We start from the raw sequence: 21,922 nt of genomic DNA on the forward strand, positions 1-21,922 counted from the left end.
GATTACTTTCAATTACTTTTGGATTACTCCAAAACCAAATATGCCAATAAAAGACAAAAGAAACTAAATATGAATAAAATGACTAAATTTTGTGCAGGCTTGGGGAGTAACAGAATACATGGAACGGCAAAAATGACGTTGGCAAGCTGTTTGGATTAATTTTCATTTTGTTTCTGTCGCATTTTATGTTAGTTTTGCCGGAGATCAAAGAGATCAAAGCCAGGAGAGAAAGCTTACCACGTGTTGTGAGTCATAATTTTATTCATATTTAGTTCATTTTGTCTTTTATTAGCATATTTGGTATTGGAGCAATCCAAAAGTAATTGAAAGTAATCAAGTTAAAGTAACCTTACCCAAACCTGCATATACTGTATATGTTTTTCATAATTCAACAGAAAGCAATCGAATGATTACATTTTATTTGTGTCCATTGCTATTTTAATAAATAAAAAAGACTAAAAATGTAAACAAAATATAGAATAAAATAAAAAAAATAAAACGTGCGGTACTCCTTTCTGGTCACGTGGGTGGTGTGTTTACAGACATCCGGGGAGGGGGGGGATAAAACATGGAGGACTCCACTAGCAATAATCCCCAATCTCTCAGTTTCACAGATAAATTAAAATCGTGGCTTTCGTGGTCGTGGACGTACGTGTGCTTCGTGTGGTTTGGCATGGTACTCATCATGATCTACGTACTGTGGAGTCCGCTAAAACTGCAGGAGAGCCTTACTTCGGGTGAATGGACTTCTGTGCTTGTTTGCATTCGTTAGCCTTCTGCTAGCCTGTGCTATCTATCATCAAACAGAGATGTTGCAGGGTTTTCCCTCTTTAACATGTAGTTGATTTATTTCACGTGTTCGATTTTTTAAAAAAAATGTTTCGCTTTGATTTTTTTAACACAGATTTTTGTGTGTATTTTTTTTGAATGAAAATGGCAAGCTGTGTTATTATAATAATTTTGGCTCTTCAGAATACACTTTTGAAAATTCAACATAAAATGGGAGTTACTATATCTGTTTTTCATCTGCCCAAGGTTCCTGCAGAACCTTGACAAGTTTTAAAGGGCATTTAATTAATTTCTTAAATACTTTATATCCGATTTTTAAAAGTCTTAAAAAATTGAACACATAATATGATTTACCCATCCATCCATTATCTCCTCCGTTTATCCCCAGTAGGGTCGCGGGGGTGCTGGACCCCATCTAATACGATTTATATTTTGTTTAACTAAAAATATTCAGTAAAACTTAAATTTTTCATGCATCATGATAAAAATGCTTCGTAAATGTAGCAGAAGAGTTACTTAGAATTCGCAGTTATCTAAGTACAGGTTGGACCAAGGAACATTCTTTTTTTTCTTTTTTTCCATGAATAAAACTTTGGAAAGTGCAACATTTTTAGATGGAAAGTTTTCAACTGGACCAAAATGTGACTCATCTTTTTGATTAAAAAAAAGTTTTCAATTGTGGTTTTTCCCCGACTTGGTTTTAAATTTGATTTTAAAAGCTATTCAAAAGTCTTAAATTTAACTTGCCTTAACCTGTAGGAACCCCATTCTGCCAAATTTCCATTTTGTCCTGCTGTGTGTGTGCTATTTTTCTCAACTAATTATCTAAACTTTCTCTTTCAGCGTCGCTGTTTTTGAACACGCTGACCCCCAAATTCTACGTGGCCCTCACTGGCACCTCTTCTCTCATCTCGGGACTCATCCTTGTGAGTTAAATATTGTTATGAAATTTTCTTCCCAGTTAAATATAGATAAAGTGGTGTTAAATTGTATTCAAAGCCCATAATAGTGTTTTGCACGTTATAAATTTATTTCTCACCTTGTTTATAATCATATCTTTCTGGTATGACTTGGTTGACAAATATACTGACCCTCTTATGTATGTACAAGTACAACATCATTTTGTAACAATAACATATTTTGGAGCAAAATTTGATGCACATGATTAATCAGCTAAGGTCACCATCCAGTTCATCAAGATTTTGGTTTGCATGCTGCAACTGTCATCTCCAAGTGCCACCAGGGATTCAAGTCTGGTGATCGTGATTGCCAATCCCTAACCTTCCAGGCCTTCTTTTGCAACCTAATTGTGGTATATTTTTAGGCATGCTTAGGATATTTGTCCTCTTTCATGTGGGGGATATGAACCTTACTCTAGAAACCAGCCTGGGGAGGGATGGGCGCCACGAGGCTGTAATTTCCCAAGACATCACAGGGAGGTGTGCCCCTACGACACAGGCGGTTAAGAGATCCATGTACCTGTTGCACAGCCCGATGTCTCCCAAGCCTCGGCTTTGTCAATGACTGCATTAAATTTGAATCCATGATCTCCTGGTAGCGAACTAAATACACAATTTCTTACATTTGCTAAAGATTCCCGTTACATGAAGTATGAAAACAACAACTGATTCTTCCCACCGTGCTTCTCAGTTGGCAGCAGTGTTCCCTCTAAGCTGCGTGCGTGCGCAATTGCGCACTGCTCGCACATTCTCTGCGCACAAGAAAATCTAGCCGGCGCACAAAATTAGGGCTCAAATTTACTAATTAAGAAGCGACTTAAGTCAAAGTTACAGTGCATGAAGGTAAAAATACACGAGTTCCCCTGACGTTGTGTCCTAAATGTGGTATTTTGAAGTTCAGTCAGAGTAGAACGAAGTTGAGTAAAGTCAGTAGAGTTTGTCGGGAACCGGCTTCTTCGGCTCGGCTCACTAAAAGGAACTGGACCGAACTCTTCCGGGTCCTAAACGGCTCTTCAGGTTGTTTTTGCTTCTTTAATCCCAACATGACCAAATATTATGTAAAACTATGCACAAAATGACTTAAATGAAGGGGGGAATAGAACATAAAAGAAATAAATACCAAAATGAAAAAGAAGTGAAAAGCTTAGAAAAAAAGAAACAAAAGGAAGAGAAAAAAAGAAGGAAAAATTTAGAAAAAAGCCAGAAAAAAAGAAAAGAAAGAAATGTAGGAAAAAAGTAAACAGAGAACAAAAAGAAAAAAGTAACAGCTCGGAAAAAATAAACACAAAGATATATCTTTTAAAGGAATTTTAAAAAAAGTAGAAAAAAACACAGATAAAAGAAGAAAAAGTTTGTGTTGCATTCAAATAATTTCCAATTATATCAAGTGAATCGTGTTGCCAACATTGTACTTCCACTAAAAAATGTGATTAAGTACAGTTCTGTATCTTGCAACTGACTAAATAAGCCCTCCAAAATGTTACTATTATGCGACAAAATATATCAGGAAATAAAAAGAAATGGATATCTTGTGAAAGAATTGTAAGAACAAACGACGTTTGTAGGCCGTACAACCTTTGCAATAGTACATGAGTCAATTTATTCAAAAGAGAAAAATAAGCAAAATGTAACTTGATGTCAAGTTTTGGACATGTTTGATAATCAATTATCTTGCCACACTTGGGATTATGGTTGCTAACTGTTGTTTCAAGCGTTGCTCACCGACTTTGTGTGAACGCTCAGACCCGTGGAAAATTAGAGGGAAGAGTGGTTGGCAGGGTGTTTTTGTTTATCGGCCTCATTCTTTCACCTGCTAAGAACCGTTAATCCCTTGGCCAACGAAATTCCAATTTGGTCTCATCACTTCAGAGAACCATATCCCTGAACCTTTGTGGTTCGTCCACATGTTTTTTGGCACACTGGAGTCGACTCCTCTTGTGCTTTGAAGTCAGTAGCGGGATGCACCTGGGCGTTCTTTCATGGAAGCCATCATTCGCATTTATTGTCTGTGATGAAACTTGAATACCTCACTCTGACATATCCTGTCATAGTTCCTCATTTGTCACCCGGGGATTTTTCTCTTTCTTTTGCCTGAGGTATCACACAGGGGTTGCATACAGTAGCCTCTTTCTACCACGCCCAGGTCGTGTTTCCACGGTGTTTTTAGCTTCAAACTTGCTGACTAAACTCTTGGTTGTGTCACTTAAAATGTTTACCCACTTTTCTAATCCTTTGATTTCAATATCATTGCTTCTGAAGTAACATGATCTCCTCTATTATTTTTTCACCATTTTTTGGACCTTGTTGAAACCATGAGATTGACCACCAAGAAGAGCCGTGTGTCAGTCTTTTTAAGGTTCCTTTTACATCTACGGCTATTTCCATCAGTTGTTTAACAAAGCCTGATGAGGTTAATGATTTAGTCAGTGAGGTAATCACAGAATGGCCCTTAATTGGAATATTCCCCAAATTTTGCAGATATTCGAGTGGTGGTACTTTCGGAAGTACGGCACCTCCTTCATCGAGCAGGTCTCTGTGAGCCACCTGCGCCCTCTCCTTGGTGGAGTGGAGAACAGTTCCACTAGTGGCCTCTTCTCGTCCGTCAACGGAGAGGCAGAGCCTCGACCCAGTGTGTCAGGTAAAAAACCTAAACATTTTCAACAGTTGTATCTTAGTAACATTTGTTTCGTTTCTTAGAGTGTAAAGTCTGGAGAAATCCTTTGAACCTGTTCCGGGGAGCTGAGTATAACAGGTAAGGGAAAAGGATTATTTGATTTTGCTCTTTTTATTTAATTTGTATGTATATATTTATTGTAATCTGGTATTCAGGTACACATGGGTGACGGGAAAAGAACCGCTCACGTACTACGACATGAATTTGTCGGCTCAAGACCATCAGACATTTTTCACAGGCGACACGCAGCAATTCCGGCCTGAGGATTCAGGTGAAATATGATCAGATTACCTTCAATTACAAGTAGGGCTGCAACAACAAATCAATACAATCGATTAAAATCAACTATTTAAAACGTTGGCAACGACTTCGATCGTCGATTTATTCATCGCCTAGCACATCAATTCAATGCAAATAAGACTGCATGCTTGTAGTGCCCGTTTCGTCTGGCAAAATGCCCCCTAAGAACGTGTTTTGCACCAGGTCATTTACAGCCAAATCCAATTTTATTTATATAGCACTTTTCAGATACTGAAATTCAACTGCTATATAAAAAACATGACTGTACAATTAGATGCAGACATTACAGATTTAAGTAGATGAGGACATATACTTGACCAAAAAAACCTTCATATAATATACAGTTTATTTGCCTTACTTAATTTATTGTATAGAGATTTGGGGAAATGCATATAAGGGCAATATAGAATTTTGATTCAAATATAGAAAAATATATTGTACATAACAGTAGATATGAAAACATACAGTTTATAAAAAAACAACATATTATAATTTGAAGATATATTGTAACTTGAATCCCTATTATTAGTATACAAAGCAAGTAAGCAACAAATATTCAACAGTTGTTTCTCTACAGAGCAGACACTTAATATCTCAGAGGAATCCAGAACTTTGAGGTCCAATATTCTCTCACAACATTGAAGAGCAATTTTTTTTATGGAACGATTTAGATGATGACCTATTAAAAAGAAAACCATTTACTTAATGTATTTTCCATACATATACTAAAGAAGATGAATAGAGCAAGAGTTTCTCTTGATATTAAATGTTATACGAGTCACTAGCAATAATATTATAAGTTTATTTGTTTTCTAATTTTCCATTATGGGGTTTTTTGTGATTTGATTTTGAATATGTCTTCCCTCTTAAGAAATAATGGAATAAGGATAGGCACTTAAAACCTTTGGCTTCAGCCCACTCCCTTAGGGCACTCTCATTCCCTCCGATGTTGCCTCTTTTTTTCCACTTTATAAAAATGCCTATTACATTTTTGCAGGCTTATAGCATACATTTGTATGTATGTTTCTTTATTGTTAAGCTATTTGACAAACACTTAAATTTTTTCATTGTTTTATATCATATAATATTCAGTTTTTTTCTGCGTGTTATTTCTATCTGTCCAAAGCTTCAATATTTAAATAAAGAGGAACTTAAAAATCCGTTTTTAAAAGATCCTATTTATCGAAAAAATGATCAACGAAACCATCGATAATTAAAATAATCGTCAGTTGCTGCCCTGGACACACTTGAGTAAATGCTTTACAATATGGATTTATTTTTGTCCTTACAGTCATGCAGAAGGCCTGGAGGGAAAGAAACCCCCAAGCCAGGATAAGAGCAGCCTACCAGGCCATAGAGTTGAATCATGAGTAAGTCCTACTCTAAAATCGTTATTTTTTTTTATTTTTATTTTTTTAAATAATACTTTGACATTTTTATACGAAGCATTTTTACCAGCAAATCAAATCACAAGTCAAGTACAAGCTGAGCTGAAAAGTATTTAAAATTGACTAGTAGGATATAAAAGGCAAATCTCCATACTGGGACACTGGATTTGGCATTATTTTCATTTCATACATTTGATTAAAGCATCAAATGACACACAGTGAAATAAAACGTGCTGAAGAATTAGCTTTTGTCTAGAGAGCGTGTTTGGCAGTTTTTTGTCTGAAAATATATGATGTGGCTCTCTCAATTTATTTTCAAAATTGTTTTTGTTTTTATGGCTCTTTGGGTCAAAAAGGTTCCTGACCCCTGGTTTAGAGTCTCGTTTTGAAGTCCGTGTCTAAAAATGTGAGGTGCTTTGATGCAATAATAAGGATAAAATAGTTTCCGTTAAACTTCTTTTCCTGGAAAGAAATGTGTTTCTTTTTCTTAAGCAAGTGCCTTTTTGTCTCAATCCCATAACTTTCTCTTTTACCTTTCCACTCTTTATCTTTCTTCTTTGTGCAGGGATCAGAATTTTCCGCGGATCCGCGGATTTCCGCTGTTTTTGAACCCCAAAGGCATTCCGACTTTTTTACTTTTTCTCTTGCGTAGCAAACAAATTCAAAATCCGACTGTCTCACTCTTTCCTTTATTGCTCTGGCGCACCCTGCTCTGCCCTGCTTTATTCCTGGACCCTGGCTATTTCAGCTGAAAATGAAAATCTCCATTCTGATCCCTGTTTGTGTTATATTTCGTGGCGAGTACGAGGGAACTTTTCCTCTTTTAATTGTTTTGAATCGTCAATACTTCAAGCTGCGGTCGTTCTTATATAACAATTGTTCATTCCTTTATTATTATTACCATTATTTTTTGCTTTTTCTTTTAATTTCACAAATTTCAACACAGTAACATTGAAACTGGTACACCGATTTTTGTCTACAGATGTGCGGCAGCTTACGTGCTTCTCGCTGAGGAAGAAGCAACGACAATCACGGAAGCTGAGCGCCTTTTTAAAAAAGCTCTGAGCATTGGTAAGAAATGAGCCCGCATATGTGATTACATTTCAATTTTATTCATCAGTATTTGAATGGGAGCGGCAGTGGTTAGCGCGTGTGCGGCACAGTTCTAAGGTCATGAGATCGAACCTCCTTGTGGAGTTTGCATGTTCTCCCCGTGCTTGCGTGGGTTTCCTCCCACATTCCAAAAACATGCATGTTAGGTTAATTGACCGGTCCAAATTGTCCCTAGGTGTGAATTAGCGAGTGAGTTGTCTGTCTATGTCTGCCCTGCGACTGGCTGGCAACCCGTTCAGGGTGTCCCGTGCCCACTGCCCGAGGATAGCTGGGTAGTGAGCACCCCCGCGACCCTACTGCGGATAAGCGGTGCAGATAATAGATGGATGGATGGTTTTTGAATGGATTGTCTTTTTGTCAATTGTCTGTATTCAATACCACAACAAATATGAAATCAGTTGGTTTTCAGGTAACAGTTCTGTTTCATACAAGTTCTCTTCTGCTTATCCAATACCTTTTTCAAAATCTTCCTCCAACAGTACAGTTGATTCAATGAAAAGTTTATATATCATGCTTATTCAGTGCTTCCTGATTAGCTAATTACTTTAATCAGCTGGGGTAGAAACCCGTACAACAGTGGCTCTAGAGGAGCAGGGTTTCACCATGTTCTTTAGTGACCTTGAGGAATGGGGTTCATTTCAGACCTCAATGAAGTTGGTAGCGGCCAGATAGCTGTCTCCCAGTGATTTTGGCTGAAAATATGTTTCTACAATTTCCCTGCTGACATTAGCGTCAGTGGCCAGCCAACAGTATTGAACATGCCAGCCTTTTACAAGTGTTGAAATACTGTGGTTCACAATAATGTGGAAGTGTGAATTGTAAAAAAAATATTAAAATATATATATATATATATATATATATATATATATATATATATTCCTGCAACAATTCGAAAAATAAAACAACACTATTTTGGGCCATTTATTTTTATTATTTGTTCCGTAAACAACAGAGAAATACATTACTGTATAATGATCTGGATCACAATGTCATTTTGAATATCAGATGATTGAATATCTCACGCATTAATCTGATAAAGTAGAAATTGACCCACGATCGCGTGCAAGACTCCAGCTAAACAAAAATCACAAATTCATTGTTCGATTTTTGAACAAGAATTCAGAGAAATAAATCCCCTCGGCATGGCTATTTTTATACAGTCTTCCATGACTTTGTTCCTTGCAAGTAGTTGCAAAAATATGTCATTTAACACCAATCAAAAACAGTTGATTACTTTTGTGTGTGTTTTGCAGCAGGCAAAGACATCAACCTGCTGGTTTACATTAAGCGGCGACTGGCCATGTGCGCACGCAAGCTCGGACGGATCAAAGAAGCTGTGAAAATGATGAGAGACGTAAGAAGAGACGTAAAAGAAATCAGATACTCGCTCTGCATCCCTGTTTTGATTTGATTTTTTTCCCCTGATAGTTGATGAAGGAGTTCCCATTATTAGGGATGTTAAATATACATGAAAACCTTCTTGAGGCGCTTCTTGAGCTGCAAGCCTACGCTGATGTCCAGGCTGTTTTAGCCAAATACGACGGTATGACCTTATTGTATCATAATCTGGCATTGTCCATCACTTACGTCCTTTTGTGCACATTTTGCTTGCACCATAGACATCAGCTTGCCAAAATCAGCTACAATATGCTACACATCAGCCCTGCTGAAAGCACGGGCCGTATCAGATAAGTATGTTTCGGAAACTCGTAAAGTGATGTTAGAAAACTTTTGTCATTTCAGTGCTTTTGTTTCTCATCAGGTTCTCTCCAGAAGCAGCATCACGGCGAGGGCTCAGCACCGCCGAAATGAACGCAGTGGAGGCCATACACAGAGCTGTGGAGTTCAATCCGCATGTCCCAAAGGTCAGTGGTCCACCGTGAGATATAGACCAGTTTTCGCATTTTGCATATTGTTCAATTTGAAAACGAGTTTTGTTCTAATGGTGAGAACATAACCATAGATGGTCAATGTTGTAGTAAAGTTATAGTTACAGGCAGTTTTGAAAACAATATACTGTATAATGATCAGAAAAGCAATTAAAAGTCTGGAATGCCTTGTGTAGTCTGACAAAATGTCGTGCATGTACTGTCATTAAAAATGTGTTCACTAAAAGCAATTTACTGATAAATAATGTCCATTGCGAAGCTTTTGTATCATAGTTGTCTGAGAAGAACTAAAAACCCTGTTTTTTAAATATCGGTAGTTTTTTCTTTAGAAACATTTTACCCATATATATATATATTTTATAAGAAGCAACGTTAAAAGGCCTATGGTTTTAAAGGATTTTTAAAATCCATTATTTTCGAATTTTGTGTAGGAAAACTAATTTTCGATTTAACCAAATATATCTTTCCTCCAGCAGAGAGCGCTGTCACACAATTTACGGTCATTACAGAACAGCCCTAAATCCGTTGAGTGTTAAAACAATGTTTTACGCATTGCAACATAACCCACTTCTCAAAGCCTTAATACACTTTTATTAGGCATATACATGAGTCATTAAACTGGATATTTACGATAAACTTAAGCACAGTTCTGCTTCTTTATGTCATATCTTCGGGGGAGAAAAGGCAATCGGTCTATTTGTGTGACTTTCGGGGAATTTTGGTTCGTCAATTCTCTCCTTTGATCCAACAAGTGATTTGAGTGTAAGAGCCCTTATCTACATCTGCACTGCGAGCCCACAAGCATCGCACCAGACACCCTCATCTTCTTACTTAGCCTCTCATGTTCCCTCATTGCCCTCGTCACCTGCAAAATCGCATGAGGAGCTGAAAACACCCAAACCGTGTCGGCTTTACAAAATGACCCCCATTAGCTGCTGGGCATGCATAATAGAATGCATGCATTTATGGAAAACGTAAACTAGGGATCGAAGGGCTGAACAATTGGTAAAATTCAATTTAAGTGTACTAGAATATGTGTTTTGAATATAATTATATTAATAATTATTCTCAAAATAAAAGTAAAAATATTAACAACAGCAATAATGATGATAGTGAATGAAATATTGATTGAGTGAACTCGCTTTATTTTTGCTTAGATGTATAAAATAGCACTTTTGTGCTGAATAATATGCAAACAGGAGTCTTTTACACTTAGAAATGAACCTTTTATTAAGGTACCTGTCATATTTTGCCTCTATTTAAAGGCCAGAAAAGCCTAATAATTAATCCATGTAAGACCCAGACTTTCTGTTCTCAGGCGAGCCGGATCGTTAAAAGAATGTTAACTTGAAAATTTTCGCTTACCATGTTTTTTTCATGCTTAATTATTCAGCCTACTCTACATATTATTCTTGTAACCATGGATGACAAGGGATAGTTTCCAAGCATGACATATTTATTCACAAACAATAGAAACAAATTATTTTCATGTTTAGCATTGAATGCGTTAAATTGTTTATTTCAATCGATAAGTGAATGCAGTTTTACACCCAAACCAAGTCACCACACTGTGTAAAACTCAAGTAGGTGCTCAGAAGAAAAAGTCAATTTTGCCATGATTATCATACTGGTTCAAAATTAATTACAAAATAAATGTAAAGTAAAGTTTGCCGGATTAGACAAGACTACATCAGATTAAACTACTAGGCCTACTAAAGCTGAGAGTATTTCCTATCCCGCCCTCTAGAATAGAATAGAATAGATAGAATAGAATATGCCTTTATTGTCAGTGTTACAACATGGGATATGCTGTGACAACGAAATTTGACGACTCCAGTTCCACATTTACAGTGAGGATAAGGAAACAAAGAGATAAAGGAACAAAGAACTAACTAACTAACTCTAGCGGCCAGTGGGAGCATTTGGTTTGCATTTATTTTTAGAAATCATAGCTTTTGATTGAAATGACCGAGAAACTTGCTTCTTATTTTGAAATACTCGGAAATGTATGGCAGGTCGTATTAAATTATCCATTGGGCTGTGGACATGCCCGCTAAAGATTTTTTGTTGTTGTTGCTTTTGTTGTCAGTGACACTATTGGTCCTTGAAAAATATTGTCAATATGAAATTTGGGATTAAATTCTGGAGAGTATTGAAGGTCCCGGTTGAACCCTCTTGAAATTTAACTCCGACTTAATCTGTTTTCATATGTCAATAACTGTTTGATGTCGAAACGAGAATATTGAGGATTTTACCAAGAGCCTCAACGCCAAATGACCGCCTTATTCGGGTCACACCACAGAATGTGCTCGTCTTCTATAATGTGTTCTGCCTTCTCCAAATTCCAGTCGTCTTTTCTCACTTCCATCCGTTTCAGTCAGCCACTGTTTGTCAGTGTAGTTTGAGAGCTTACTTTCTGCGGTTTGTTGGTTTAGCTGATAAAATGTTCCGGGGAGGCCAATGCGTTTTACATTTAGATTGGCCTCTAAAGCTGTCGCAATCCGGCCCACGTCTTGCTAGTGTGCTCCACTTTTGGTTGACAAGTCGTCTTCTCACTTCTTTGCGGCAGGGTTGTGGGGATCAGATGTGTTTGCTTTCAAAAGATTGGCTTTTTCTCCACTTGTAGATGGACATGGACAAATAGGCCGGTGCTTGGAATGAGATGGCGAAAGGGCTTTGCTTTATCATACTTCTCTGCTGTGTTTACCCAACTCGCGAGATTTTGTGTGTATATTATGGGACATAAAAAGGCAATTAAAGGCCGCGGGTGCATTGTTCCTCAGGGTGCCATTGTAAAAGAGGCTGCAGATTAGAGTCAGAAGGCGGTTTATGAGTTATGCTCTTGGCTTAGAAGTGCCCCGGGATAAAAGGAGAGCACATGAAACTCAATCCCTTCATCAAAGAGGCGACAGGCAGCGGAGAGGCAGATCTGAGAACAAGAGAAGCAAGGGAGGGTGGCGGTGCAGCCCAGCGCAAAGAACTGAGGTGTCACCAGGTTTAAGGCCGCGGTATGCAAGCAGGGACAGCTGAGCCTTACTCAATGATCAATCTTGGAGCCATATGCATTGAGCGTAAAGGGGGATTCCGTGCGTTTTCGCTAGGGTTGGTGATTTTGAGACTGTGATCCTTTTCCACAAACCCTCCACTGCCAGATAATTTTGCTGATTTTAAATTGTTGTCTGTGTATTAGAATCAGATTCAGATATACTTTATTGTCATTCGTGTACACGTGTATAGAGAACGAATTGTCCATACTTCTGACCCCCACAGTTTCCTTGCGCGTCAGCCGGGATATATAAGTTTAACCATGTCGTCGTCAGAATTTTAGCGCAGCAGTTCGTCATCGGTTCCTTGTTAGTTCCAGTTGTAAATGGTCCAGTTTATTGTCCAGAGAGCAAACGTTGGAGAGGAAAATGGATGGGAGAGGCGTTTTGAAGGGTTTAGCCATTAGCCTAGCGGTTAGCCCGGCCCGACAACCTCGCTTCCTCCTCCGGTCACACCGCTCTCTTGCCACTCTGCTTCGCTGCTTTGTAGGCTGCTGGGTCTTGTTGACGTAGCAGTCCGTGGCTAAATAAACGCTCCCGAGTGGTCGTAGCACCGAGCGCTTGATTTCTGGATGATCGCATATCCAGCAAAAAACTGCGATCGTATATTAATCTGCAGTTTGAGTTGACTTTGTGCGCCGTCAAAACTGAGTCGAAGACTGGGTTTTATGACCGAAGTGTAAAAAACTGTAGCGAGCCGATGTAGCCAAAATGTCTTTATTGTTCTTGTATATAATGATACATATACCTCCTCAGTTAACACGTAATGAAGACTGGGGTGTGTAGTTTGAGGTGTACTTAAAAAGTTGAAAGTGAAATATTTTCTTTCTTCAATATGTGTTGACAATGCCCAACTCAGTTCAAAGAGCCTATCTGGGTTGATCTTACTTTTACCCTCGGTGTTCGGGCCACAAAGCGCATTACGCTGGACGACAGAAAGCGGAGGAGGAGAATGATTTCACATGCATGCTCTTGGTTTTATTTTATTCTACGATGGAAATGGTGAAACTAAGAAAAGGACTATTTAAAATACAGTCCAAATGTCAACACTAACTCAAAAAGATATACAAGGGAGAATTTTTTTGAGCACATATGTGAATTTCACATCATGCACAACATAGGGAGCTTGACAGAGACTGCAATAATAATTCCATCCAGAAGTTTGCATCAGCACGTAGAATATTTTGAAGTTACCGACGCCACCTTTAAAGAGAAAAATCGGATAAAAGACTGTCAGGGTAAATAGGCAAAAATATTTACAGCGTAGTGCTTAGAGAGTTTAAGTTATAATAATAGTGTAATGAAAAAAAAAGAAATAGAGCAATGTAACAATAGTGCTATGAAAAGTAGTGCGATAACATTTAGCAGCAACACAATTTCCCAAAAAAGTCGCAAGATATATGTTTTTCTTTTTCTTTACATTTTCGAACGCTTGTTTTTGATGGTGATGGCCCTGGGGAAGAAACTGTCCTTGTTTTGAGGGACCTGTAGCACCGATCAGAAGGCAACAGGCCAATGAGGTGGTGGCCTTGATGAAAAAAGGTCTTTTCTATAGCCAAAGCATTTAGCTCATTTTAAGCATTGTCATTTTTTTTTTACCAGAGACTAAATATTTACCTATTTATCCTGATATTCTATTATCTGATATTTCTCTTTTAAGTCTTTATTCCGTGTTTATCTTGTTTATCCTGAGAGCCACGTCTAATCTCGCTGCGAACAATTTTCACTATATTGTTATCAATGACTAAATGAATAAAAACAATATTATATTTTCCCTTAACTGATTACATCATTTTGTTCATTTTTTATATTTTTCCATTATAGAAAAAAAAACAAAATCAGTTTTTCCTTTCATTGTATTTTACCTTGTTTTTGTATCGTTGAACCAGGGTTTATTTTCTTGTTGAATCTGCTAAAAATCCATAAAATTATCTTTCATCACACACAGATTATTTTGGTCTTTTCTAAAAAAAAAAAAAAGCTTCATTATTTATTCTATTCGCCATCATGTAGAGGTTGTAAAAGATCAGTGTTATTAAAAAAGGCATTTAGAATCATTAAACCTGGTAATCATCGTTACAATTCTAAATAGCAAAATTTAAACATTGTAAAATAATAGCAGGTACAAAGGCAAGTATCTGGTTAAACAACTGATGATATTGGCGTTTTTTTTAAATTCCATATTCATTTATTCATTCATTCATTATCCAACCGCTTCTCCTCACGACAGTTGAAGGGGTGTTGGATATCATCCCTGCCAACTGGGGCAGAGGACACCATGGTCTATTATTCAAATTCTACTTTGACATTCTTAAGATAAACGGGGGAAAAAAATGGAAAAATATATTCCAAATGAGCAAAACAGTCTGCCAAGATCTGCAGATTTTATTGCCTTAACTTGTAGAAATCTTGTTGCAAGTCTTTTCAATTTCCACTTAAATAGTTGAAGTGCTGTTGGTGCTGTTTGGAAGGATGTTAGCGGCTCTTCTATATCACAAGTGTTCTCTGGATTCAAATGCGGAAGGACGCACCTGGCATGGATGAATGAGAGTCAGATGGAAAACAGGAGGAGATGGCCACGTGGTTGCCCGGACTGGTTGCTTGGCTGGATGAGCCCGTGACCATGGAATAAGATTAGATGGGATTAGCTCGGGAAGGGGCGAAAGGGGTAACCTTCCCAAAGTGTCTGAGATTCTGATTGCTGTGAAGCTGGCCATCCCTGAATCTTGGCGCAAGGAGGGACTGAGGTGGGGTCGTGCATGGTGGGCTTTGTCTGACATGGAGTCCTGCCACACTGGAAACCACAGAAATGATAGATGACGTTGGCGTGTTCTTCAAAGTCTAATGCAGACGGCTAAAGTTCTTCACGTGGAATGGGGTTCATGTTTTTCAGCTGACTGAGTCACTAAGACAAAGTTACAGCAAAGTGGGTGTGTGCTGGGTTATACATGCACAGATTCACAGCACTGTAGTGCAACAATAACAGATCTCTTTGGGAAGCTTTCCCTCCCGCCTCCCAAAAGAGGAGGCTCTTGCTAAATATCTCACATGTGCAAAGTATGTTTTTAGTCTGCTGGGAGTTTGCCTGAGAGAATTGCACAATAGGATATTGTGAGGGATGCGGGAGAGAAAAAGTTGTGAAATTGATTTGACCACAAAGGGAAATAATCTTTGTTCCTTTTTAAAGCTAAATCCGATTGGTGTGTTATCAAAGGCCATCTAAATTTGGTATTTGCATTGTGAAACAACTGGAAAGTAAATGGTCTACATTTATATAGCGCTTTTTTAAGTCAATGAAGCTTTACAATGTGCTTCACACTTACCCGTTCACATACACACTCACACACCAATAGCGGCAATGCAGCCATGCAAGGCGCCAATCTGCTTATTGGGGGCATTAGGGATTCAGTGTCTTGCCCAAGGACACTTCGATATATAACACGGAGGAGCCGGGAATCAAACCTACGATCTCTTGATCCGAAGACCATGCTTTGTTTATTAAAATGAAGCACCACATGAGGACACATTCAGATGAGTAGTTGTCCTCAAGATCTGTGCTGGGTAGTGGGTGTTTATTATATTATTTTATACCCTCAGGTAGAAGATTCATGACTATCCAGTCAACAACTAATATATTGAAAAATAGATTCTACCCAAAGGCAATATCTAAACTCAATAGTGCAATATAAAACACTATTTAACCGTGCTTAGAGCGAGATTGTGAAATAATAACAAGGATTCAATTAGGTTTTTTTTAAATCTAAACACAGTGGTATTTTAATGTGTAAATTGCTGCATCAGGGTGGCACTTTTAACATTTCTTGTGCATGTAAGATCTTAGAATGACAGCAGATTCAATTCTATGTTTTGATATCATCTTTTTGTTTAGTACTTATTAGAAATGAAGAGCTTAATCCTACCGCCAGAGCACATCTTGAAGAGGGGTGACAGCGAAGCGGTGGCATACGCATTCTTCCACTTGCAACATTGGAAGAGGGCCGAAGGTGCCTTAAATCTTCTCCATTGCACTTGGGAGGGCAGTAAGTACTGTTTATAGTTCCTCCGAAGTCTACCAATTGCTGCAATTGTTTTAAATGTTTTTTTTTTCTCTCATGGATTTTATTATTTTCTATCACGTTGCAACAAAGGCTGATAGACCAGTCCCCAAAATAACTACTAACGCTTCTATCAATTATTTAAACACTTAATCATATCTTACACCATGATAAGAATCATTTTGTACCATATATGTACACATTTTCTTTCTTTCATCCTAAAAAATGGTCCAGTTGTAGTGCATTGATGAGACGTGGTTTTTTGAAACTGTACGTATTTTCAGCCTTCCGGATAATTCCCTACCCACTGGAGAAGGGACACCTGTTCTACCCTTACCCAGGATGCACAGAAACGGCAGATCGAGAGCTGCTACCATGTAAGTACAAGTGCAAAACAAGTTTATTTTGGAACAAAAACATGTCTAGGTCTAATAGCGGTCATTTTCTAAATTGCTCATTCAGGACTTTTGCAGGTACATTGTGACTCATATCATGCAGTTTGATGATATTCTTTCTTGATTACAATTCGAAACAAAAATTGTATTTCTTTAAGGGACAGTGTGTATTATTTGACGAATCGATGTTGCTGTACTGCAACTGAAAACAAGAGCTAAAAAGCACAAGGAAGAAAACAAATTATGGAGACTGAAAGTTACCAAACCGCACCATTTTTCTTTTGATTTTTTGCCCAGCCTTTTTCAAAATGTTTTTTCTTTCGGTACCAATAACAGCAAACAAAACCCTCAAAGTTTGGATTTGCGTTATACACAAGGTTTTACGGTTTACCTCGGCCGAGACATACCTAATTGGTATAATGGCGGCGCCCTCTGTTGGCTGCGGCTGCATCGACTCGCTACAACGGGTCAGGTGTATCGACATTTCGTTCTGTGTACATTGTTACAAAGAATGACAATACAAAGGAAATTATTATTATTATTATATAGATGACATACAAAAAGGCATTCGATTTGATCTCTCTACCAGAGACGAATGTAAAAGAAAATATATTAATATTAATATTAATAAATGCAAAAAAAGCATAATGATGGAAACAACTCTTTGGTGTATCTGTTGATGAATCAAACTTTAAAGGAGATTATATAAATACATTGTAATTTTATGTTGGTATTGTGTCCATAGTTTCCATAGCTTCATATATTGAAAGTGATTTATTTCAATAAATCACTTTTTATTTCAATAAATCACTTTCCATATATGAATTGAATCATGGTCACTCATATTTACTAACATAGAATGCATAATTTGAGCTGAGAAAAAGTGAAACAAAATTGGATACAGGTTTTTAATTAAAAATGAAGGGTGCAAATATACACAAATAAATATGGTATGTCATCTCCCTCTTGGTAAAACTCATGTGATTTAATGTAAATACAAACTTGTCATCCTATGAGCATTTTTAATAATGCACATTTATATAAAATGTTATGTATTTTTACTTATTTTTTTCAATCAATATTGTCTTTTTTTACCACTAGGAGACAATAAATAATACACACTTTCCATTTCGTAAGGTATGAATGCAATTGCTGGCATTGTAATTCAATTCATTCTCAAAATATTGAAAATGAATTGGACAAATGAGGCATTTTACAAGCTCGATATAAAGTTAATGTTCTAACAAACCCTGATTTCTGTGCACCACGGTTGCCTTTTGTCACCATGCAGCTTTCCATGAGGTGTCGGTGTACCCAAAGAAAGAGCTTCCTTTCTTCATCCTCTTCACCGCGGGCCTTTGCTCGTTCACCGCCATGCTGGCCATGCTCACACATCAGTTTCCAGAGCTCATGGGTGTCTTCGCCAAAGCTGTAAGTATCTGCACGCCTCACATGTTCTTGGCCTTAAAAGGCTGCTCCACAGCTACTCCCCACTACTTCAGATTATCGCCGCTTGACCCAGCACCCCCTCCCACCTTTGCACTTTTCTTTAAATTTAACTAATCTTATTTGCAATGTGAGACTCCTGCAGTAATTACCACCTCGCTTTACTGTCAGGCGCATGGGATTCGTCGGCCCTTAAAGCGTAAAGGGTTTCCCCTGCCAACACAAGCTTGATTCCAGGCAAAGGGATCACTAGCCGCCCGATGCAAACACAGCCTTATAAAAGACAACATGCAGGACTTCCGTGTGCTGTTTATTTACAGCTTAGGTGTTGTTTGGCGAGCGTCTCACGTCACGGCTGTCATGTTTATTTGTCCGACTGACACAAGACCGAAACATGTTCCCCGGAACATTGAGTACTCCGTGTTTTTGTTGTTTTGCGAAAAGATAGGTTGCAGATGGGATTTGAAGTTCTGACACACTGGGTTTGGGCTAAATTGTCAAAATGGAGTCCAAAGTGTTCAAAAGAAGATTTTGTTTCCCTTTTTGGTGGAGAAACACTTATTTTACTTTTATTTTTCTTAAAAACGAAAGGTAGTAAACGTTCCATTGCAATTACCGGGATTATACATGCCATTGATGGGTCACATTTGCATTAAATGTATTAATATTGTCATATACTTGAATCATGAAACATTTTCAAATACAACTGTCCTCTTCTTTTCTGTAAGTGAATCTAACTGAATTTTATCCCATACTTTTACAGTCTTACAGTTTAATTGGGTTCTGTACAAAAACCATCAAATTCTACTAGAATGTCGTAAGAAATGAAGGCACATACAATTAGCGCTAATCAAGCTCATTTGTTTTGGCTAAAAGTGTTTTTTTAATTCGTGACAGCAAATTCTAAAAGTCATACAAATTTGGCCTATTCAGATGGCATACTCTACAAAAACAAAACCTTAAGAAAGACATGTCAGTGTACATTTATCATTTTAATGTAATTATATAGTTTGGAAACAACAACAATTTTGAAATAACAAAAACTTGGTCCCACTGGTCTTACGAGTAATTTAAAGTATTGTGACTTGAAAACATGTAAACATGACGCCATAAAAACCTATGGAAAAAAAAATGAGAAAGTGAACATATTTGGCCCAGTTTGCCCAAATGGTCTTGAACATCCTCCTTGCAAAAAAGTGAACATTGAAATGGTTTTTTTTTTTTTTTTTTGATCACTAGAAGTCAATTTATGGTTGAGTGCAAATGAAAATAAGTGCTTTTCAGGACTCTGAAGAATAATAACTACGGAGACTCAAAGACACCAAAACGCACCATTCTACCTGTCATTTTCCTTGCGGCCTTTTTGAAGTTTTGGTTATATAATTTGGCTTACTGTTTAACAACATAATCAACAATATTTTTTCATATAGAAAATGTTTTTGTTTTTTAACCACTGGAAAGCGCTAAATAATACACACTGTTCCTTTAAGCGTTTCCTTTTCAGCAACATATAATCATTAGACACTGGAGCACACGTTTGTGAAATTACTATATTAGCCTGGGCTACCGGGACATGGTGTATGAATCCTATCTATTTGTTTTTCCAAAGTGTATTGGTGGCACTCAACTTCTCTTCTCTGCAGTTTTTCAGCACACTCTTTGCACCACTCGGCTTCTTCGCGGACAAGATGGAAAGCTTCATGCCGTCCAGTTTTTGGCACCAACTTACTCGGATTTGACCCCAACTTAAACAGACACACACACACTGGGAAAAAACATGTTGCTTTCCTGTCCTCAGCATTACTGTCTACTTGCTGCTTTGTTACTGATTATATTGGCCTGGGTCGTATCAACAAAGCATCCAGTACCACTCTTAAGGCGCTCGCTTTCACAGCTGCCTGCAGCGTGTCCAAAAACTTGACATTTACATTTATCCGGCACAAGGGGAATATGAAATACTCCAAATGGATTTTCAACTTGTAGTATCAGAATTGTTTTACACTATGATTTGTGTAATCACACAATGCCAAATTGATTTGGCTCAGCACTTACCAATGTCATCTGCATTAGGCATAGAGCAGAAAGGGAGAACCTTTTTCAACTTTTTTTAAACTGACATACAAGAGGATAAGCACGTCATTGAATCGTGAGCATCCCTCACTCTGCATCTGTCAATATCCCAAGCTGAAGCTCTCTGGAGTCATCTAACTATCCTCTTTCATCGAAGTGGATATGCGTCATTCAGTACATTTTACATGCAGGGAATATTTGGAATAAGAAAGGAATATTGCAAAGTCTGGGTTTAGGAAAGCCATGTAAACGTGCAAAGACATTTGACTATGCTCCTATTCGGAATGTTAATAGTCTGATTAAAGAGTTGGGTAAATAATCGCATAAATTGACAACTCGTACCTTCATGCATCATGTGCATGTTTGATATTTTCTTCATTATTGCTGCAAAGAAATTTGGTTTTGAGGTACAGAAACATGTTCTACATGCTAACGTTTGGCTATTCAGCTAAGCATGCCTCGCTTAAATTTTCCTTACTTTATCCCGCTAAAAAGTTGTATCTATACCCATGTAGTGTAAGTATGTACTTCTGGTGATGTGTAAACAAAAGAAATATTGCACACTTAAGGAGAAAGGAGGAAATAACATTGATTATGGTAAGTGACAATAAGAAAATTGTCTTAAATGATCTGAAAAACAATGTCTATTTGCGTAATGACGTAGTCAATCACTTGTCCCTTCCAATTGTTCCCAAACGCTATTATCAAATTATTCCGATTGGTCCAGAAACCTGTATTCTCATCTAAATCCAACTATCCCCTGCAGGTAAATGTATACGTGTGTTTAGCAGTCGATCCAATCGTTCCTTCAACGAATAATTCGTTATTAAAATGGGAATTTTGTAAGTGATGGACAGAGCAAGTATTATTGGATTATTGATTAGTTTCTAAGACATTGGAGCAGCCTGTTCTTGGTCCACCAGAGTATCCAAGTAAAAAATGTGATTGGACGAAAACATAATGGAACTATGCAGTGATAAGGTCTTAGTCCAGTTGATATTATTATTGATATTTATGCTTCCCTGCCACTTTTAAGGACCCATAGCTTGTCCAATATCCTGCCTGCCTAAAAAAGACATGCTGAAGGACCCGTAGCTGTCTACCAACATGCCCAAAATTAAACAAAGATACCGAGAACTACTCTTGCTTGCATCTAAAACTGCTACTTATTACTCGGTCTTCCAAATTCTCACCTTTTCTTCATCAGACCTTAACACAAGTTCCCAAACTGTCGGCAAGTTTTGCTCCTGGTGTCTGCGAATCACGTTTTGTAAGAGTCAATGGCCTAATTACGATTGTTCCATTTCATAGCTGGTTACAATCAAATGGGGTAAAGTGCCTTTTTTAAATCCATCCTAAAACCATTGCAACATTGATTGATCTCATGGGGACACAGTTTCTCTTAAATTTTAGTCGATAACTGTTTACAACAGTTTGGAATTAAGAAAAAGGCCTTTCCTTCCCACCTTACTCATGCAGAAGACAAAGCAGAAATGTAAATGTTTATGCTGAAGACAGGAGACTTGTCTCATGTTTGAAAAGCGCTTGAAACACAACTCCTAATAAAATGACTCCTGTGTAAGTCGAGTATTTGCTTTGGGCTGTTTCTATTATGTTGCTATTATGCTGGGCTTCCTTTTGTTTTTCATCCACATGACGCCACATTTATCTACCCGTCAGAAGTGTCAAATCTGTCCTGAAGGGGGTTCGGTCGTGTTTATCACAATTCCAGCGGGGTCCGATCTCCGTTTTAGCGCCGAGTCGACATGGAGATCATGCCACTTCAAAGGCATGAGCAAA

The 21,922-nt window shown here is 37.8% G+C and overlaps 1 protein-coding gene across 1 annotated transcript; it reads left to right on the plus strand.

Moving 5' to 3' along the window:
* The first annotated feature begins 554 nt into the window (after positions 1–554).
* On the plus strand, positions 555–19,948 carry st7l (suppression of tumorigenicity 7 like). Its single transcript, XM_088338844.1, has 15 exons — positions 555–737; positions 1,633–1,715; positions 4,227–4,386; positions 4,446–4,500; positions 4,578–4,693; positions 6,014–6,092; positions 7,093–7,181; positions 8,477–8,577; positions 8,652–8,766; positions 8,843–8,915; positions 8,986–9,088; positions 16,046–16,196; positions 16,496–16,588; positions 17,898–18,037; positions 19,696–19,948. The coding sequence occupies exons 1-15, from the start codon at positions 569–571 to the stop codon at positions 19,789–19,791; spliced, it is 1,623 nt and encodes a 540-aa protein (XP_088194970.1). The 5' UTR covers positions 555–568; the 3' UTR covers positions 19,792–19,948.
* Positions 19,949–21,922: the final 1,974 nt, after the last annotated feature.

The sequence above is a fragment of the Urocampus carinirostris genome, chromosome 6, assembly GCF_059441175.1.
Source record: "Urocampus carinirostris isolate Australia breed hairy pipefish chromosome 6, RoL_Ucar_1.0, whole genome shotgun sequence".
Lineage (NCBI taxonomy): Eukaryota > Metazoa > Chordata > Actinopteri > Syngnathiformes > Syngnathidae > Urocampus > Urocampus carinirostris.

What these genes read in the sequence shown, in the direction of transcription:
- st7l (XM_088338844.1), top strand. Translation starts at nt 569, where the DNA reads ATGGAGGACTCCACTAGCAATAATCCCCAATCTCTCAGTTTCACAGAT. An exon ending in TCATCTCGGGACTCATCCTT is followed by an intron (nt 1,716 to 4,226) that starts GTGAGTTAAATA and finishes CAAATTTTGCAG; the next exon opens with ATATTCGAGTGGTGGTACTT. An exon ending in CGGGGAGCTGAGTATAACAG is followed by an intron (nt 4,501 to 4,577) that starts GTAAGGGAAAAG and finishes TCTGGTATTCAG; the next exon opens with GTACACATGGGTGACGGGAA.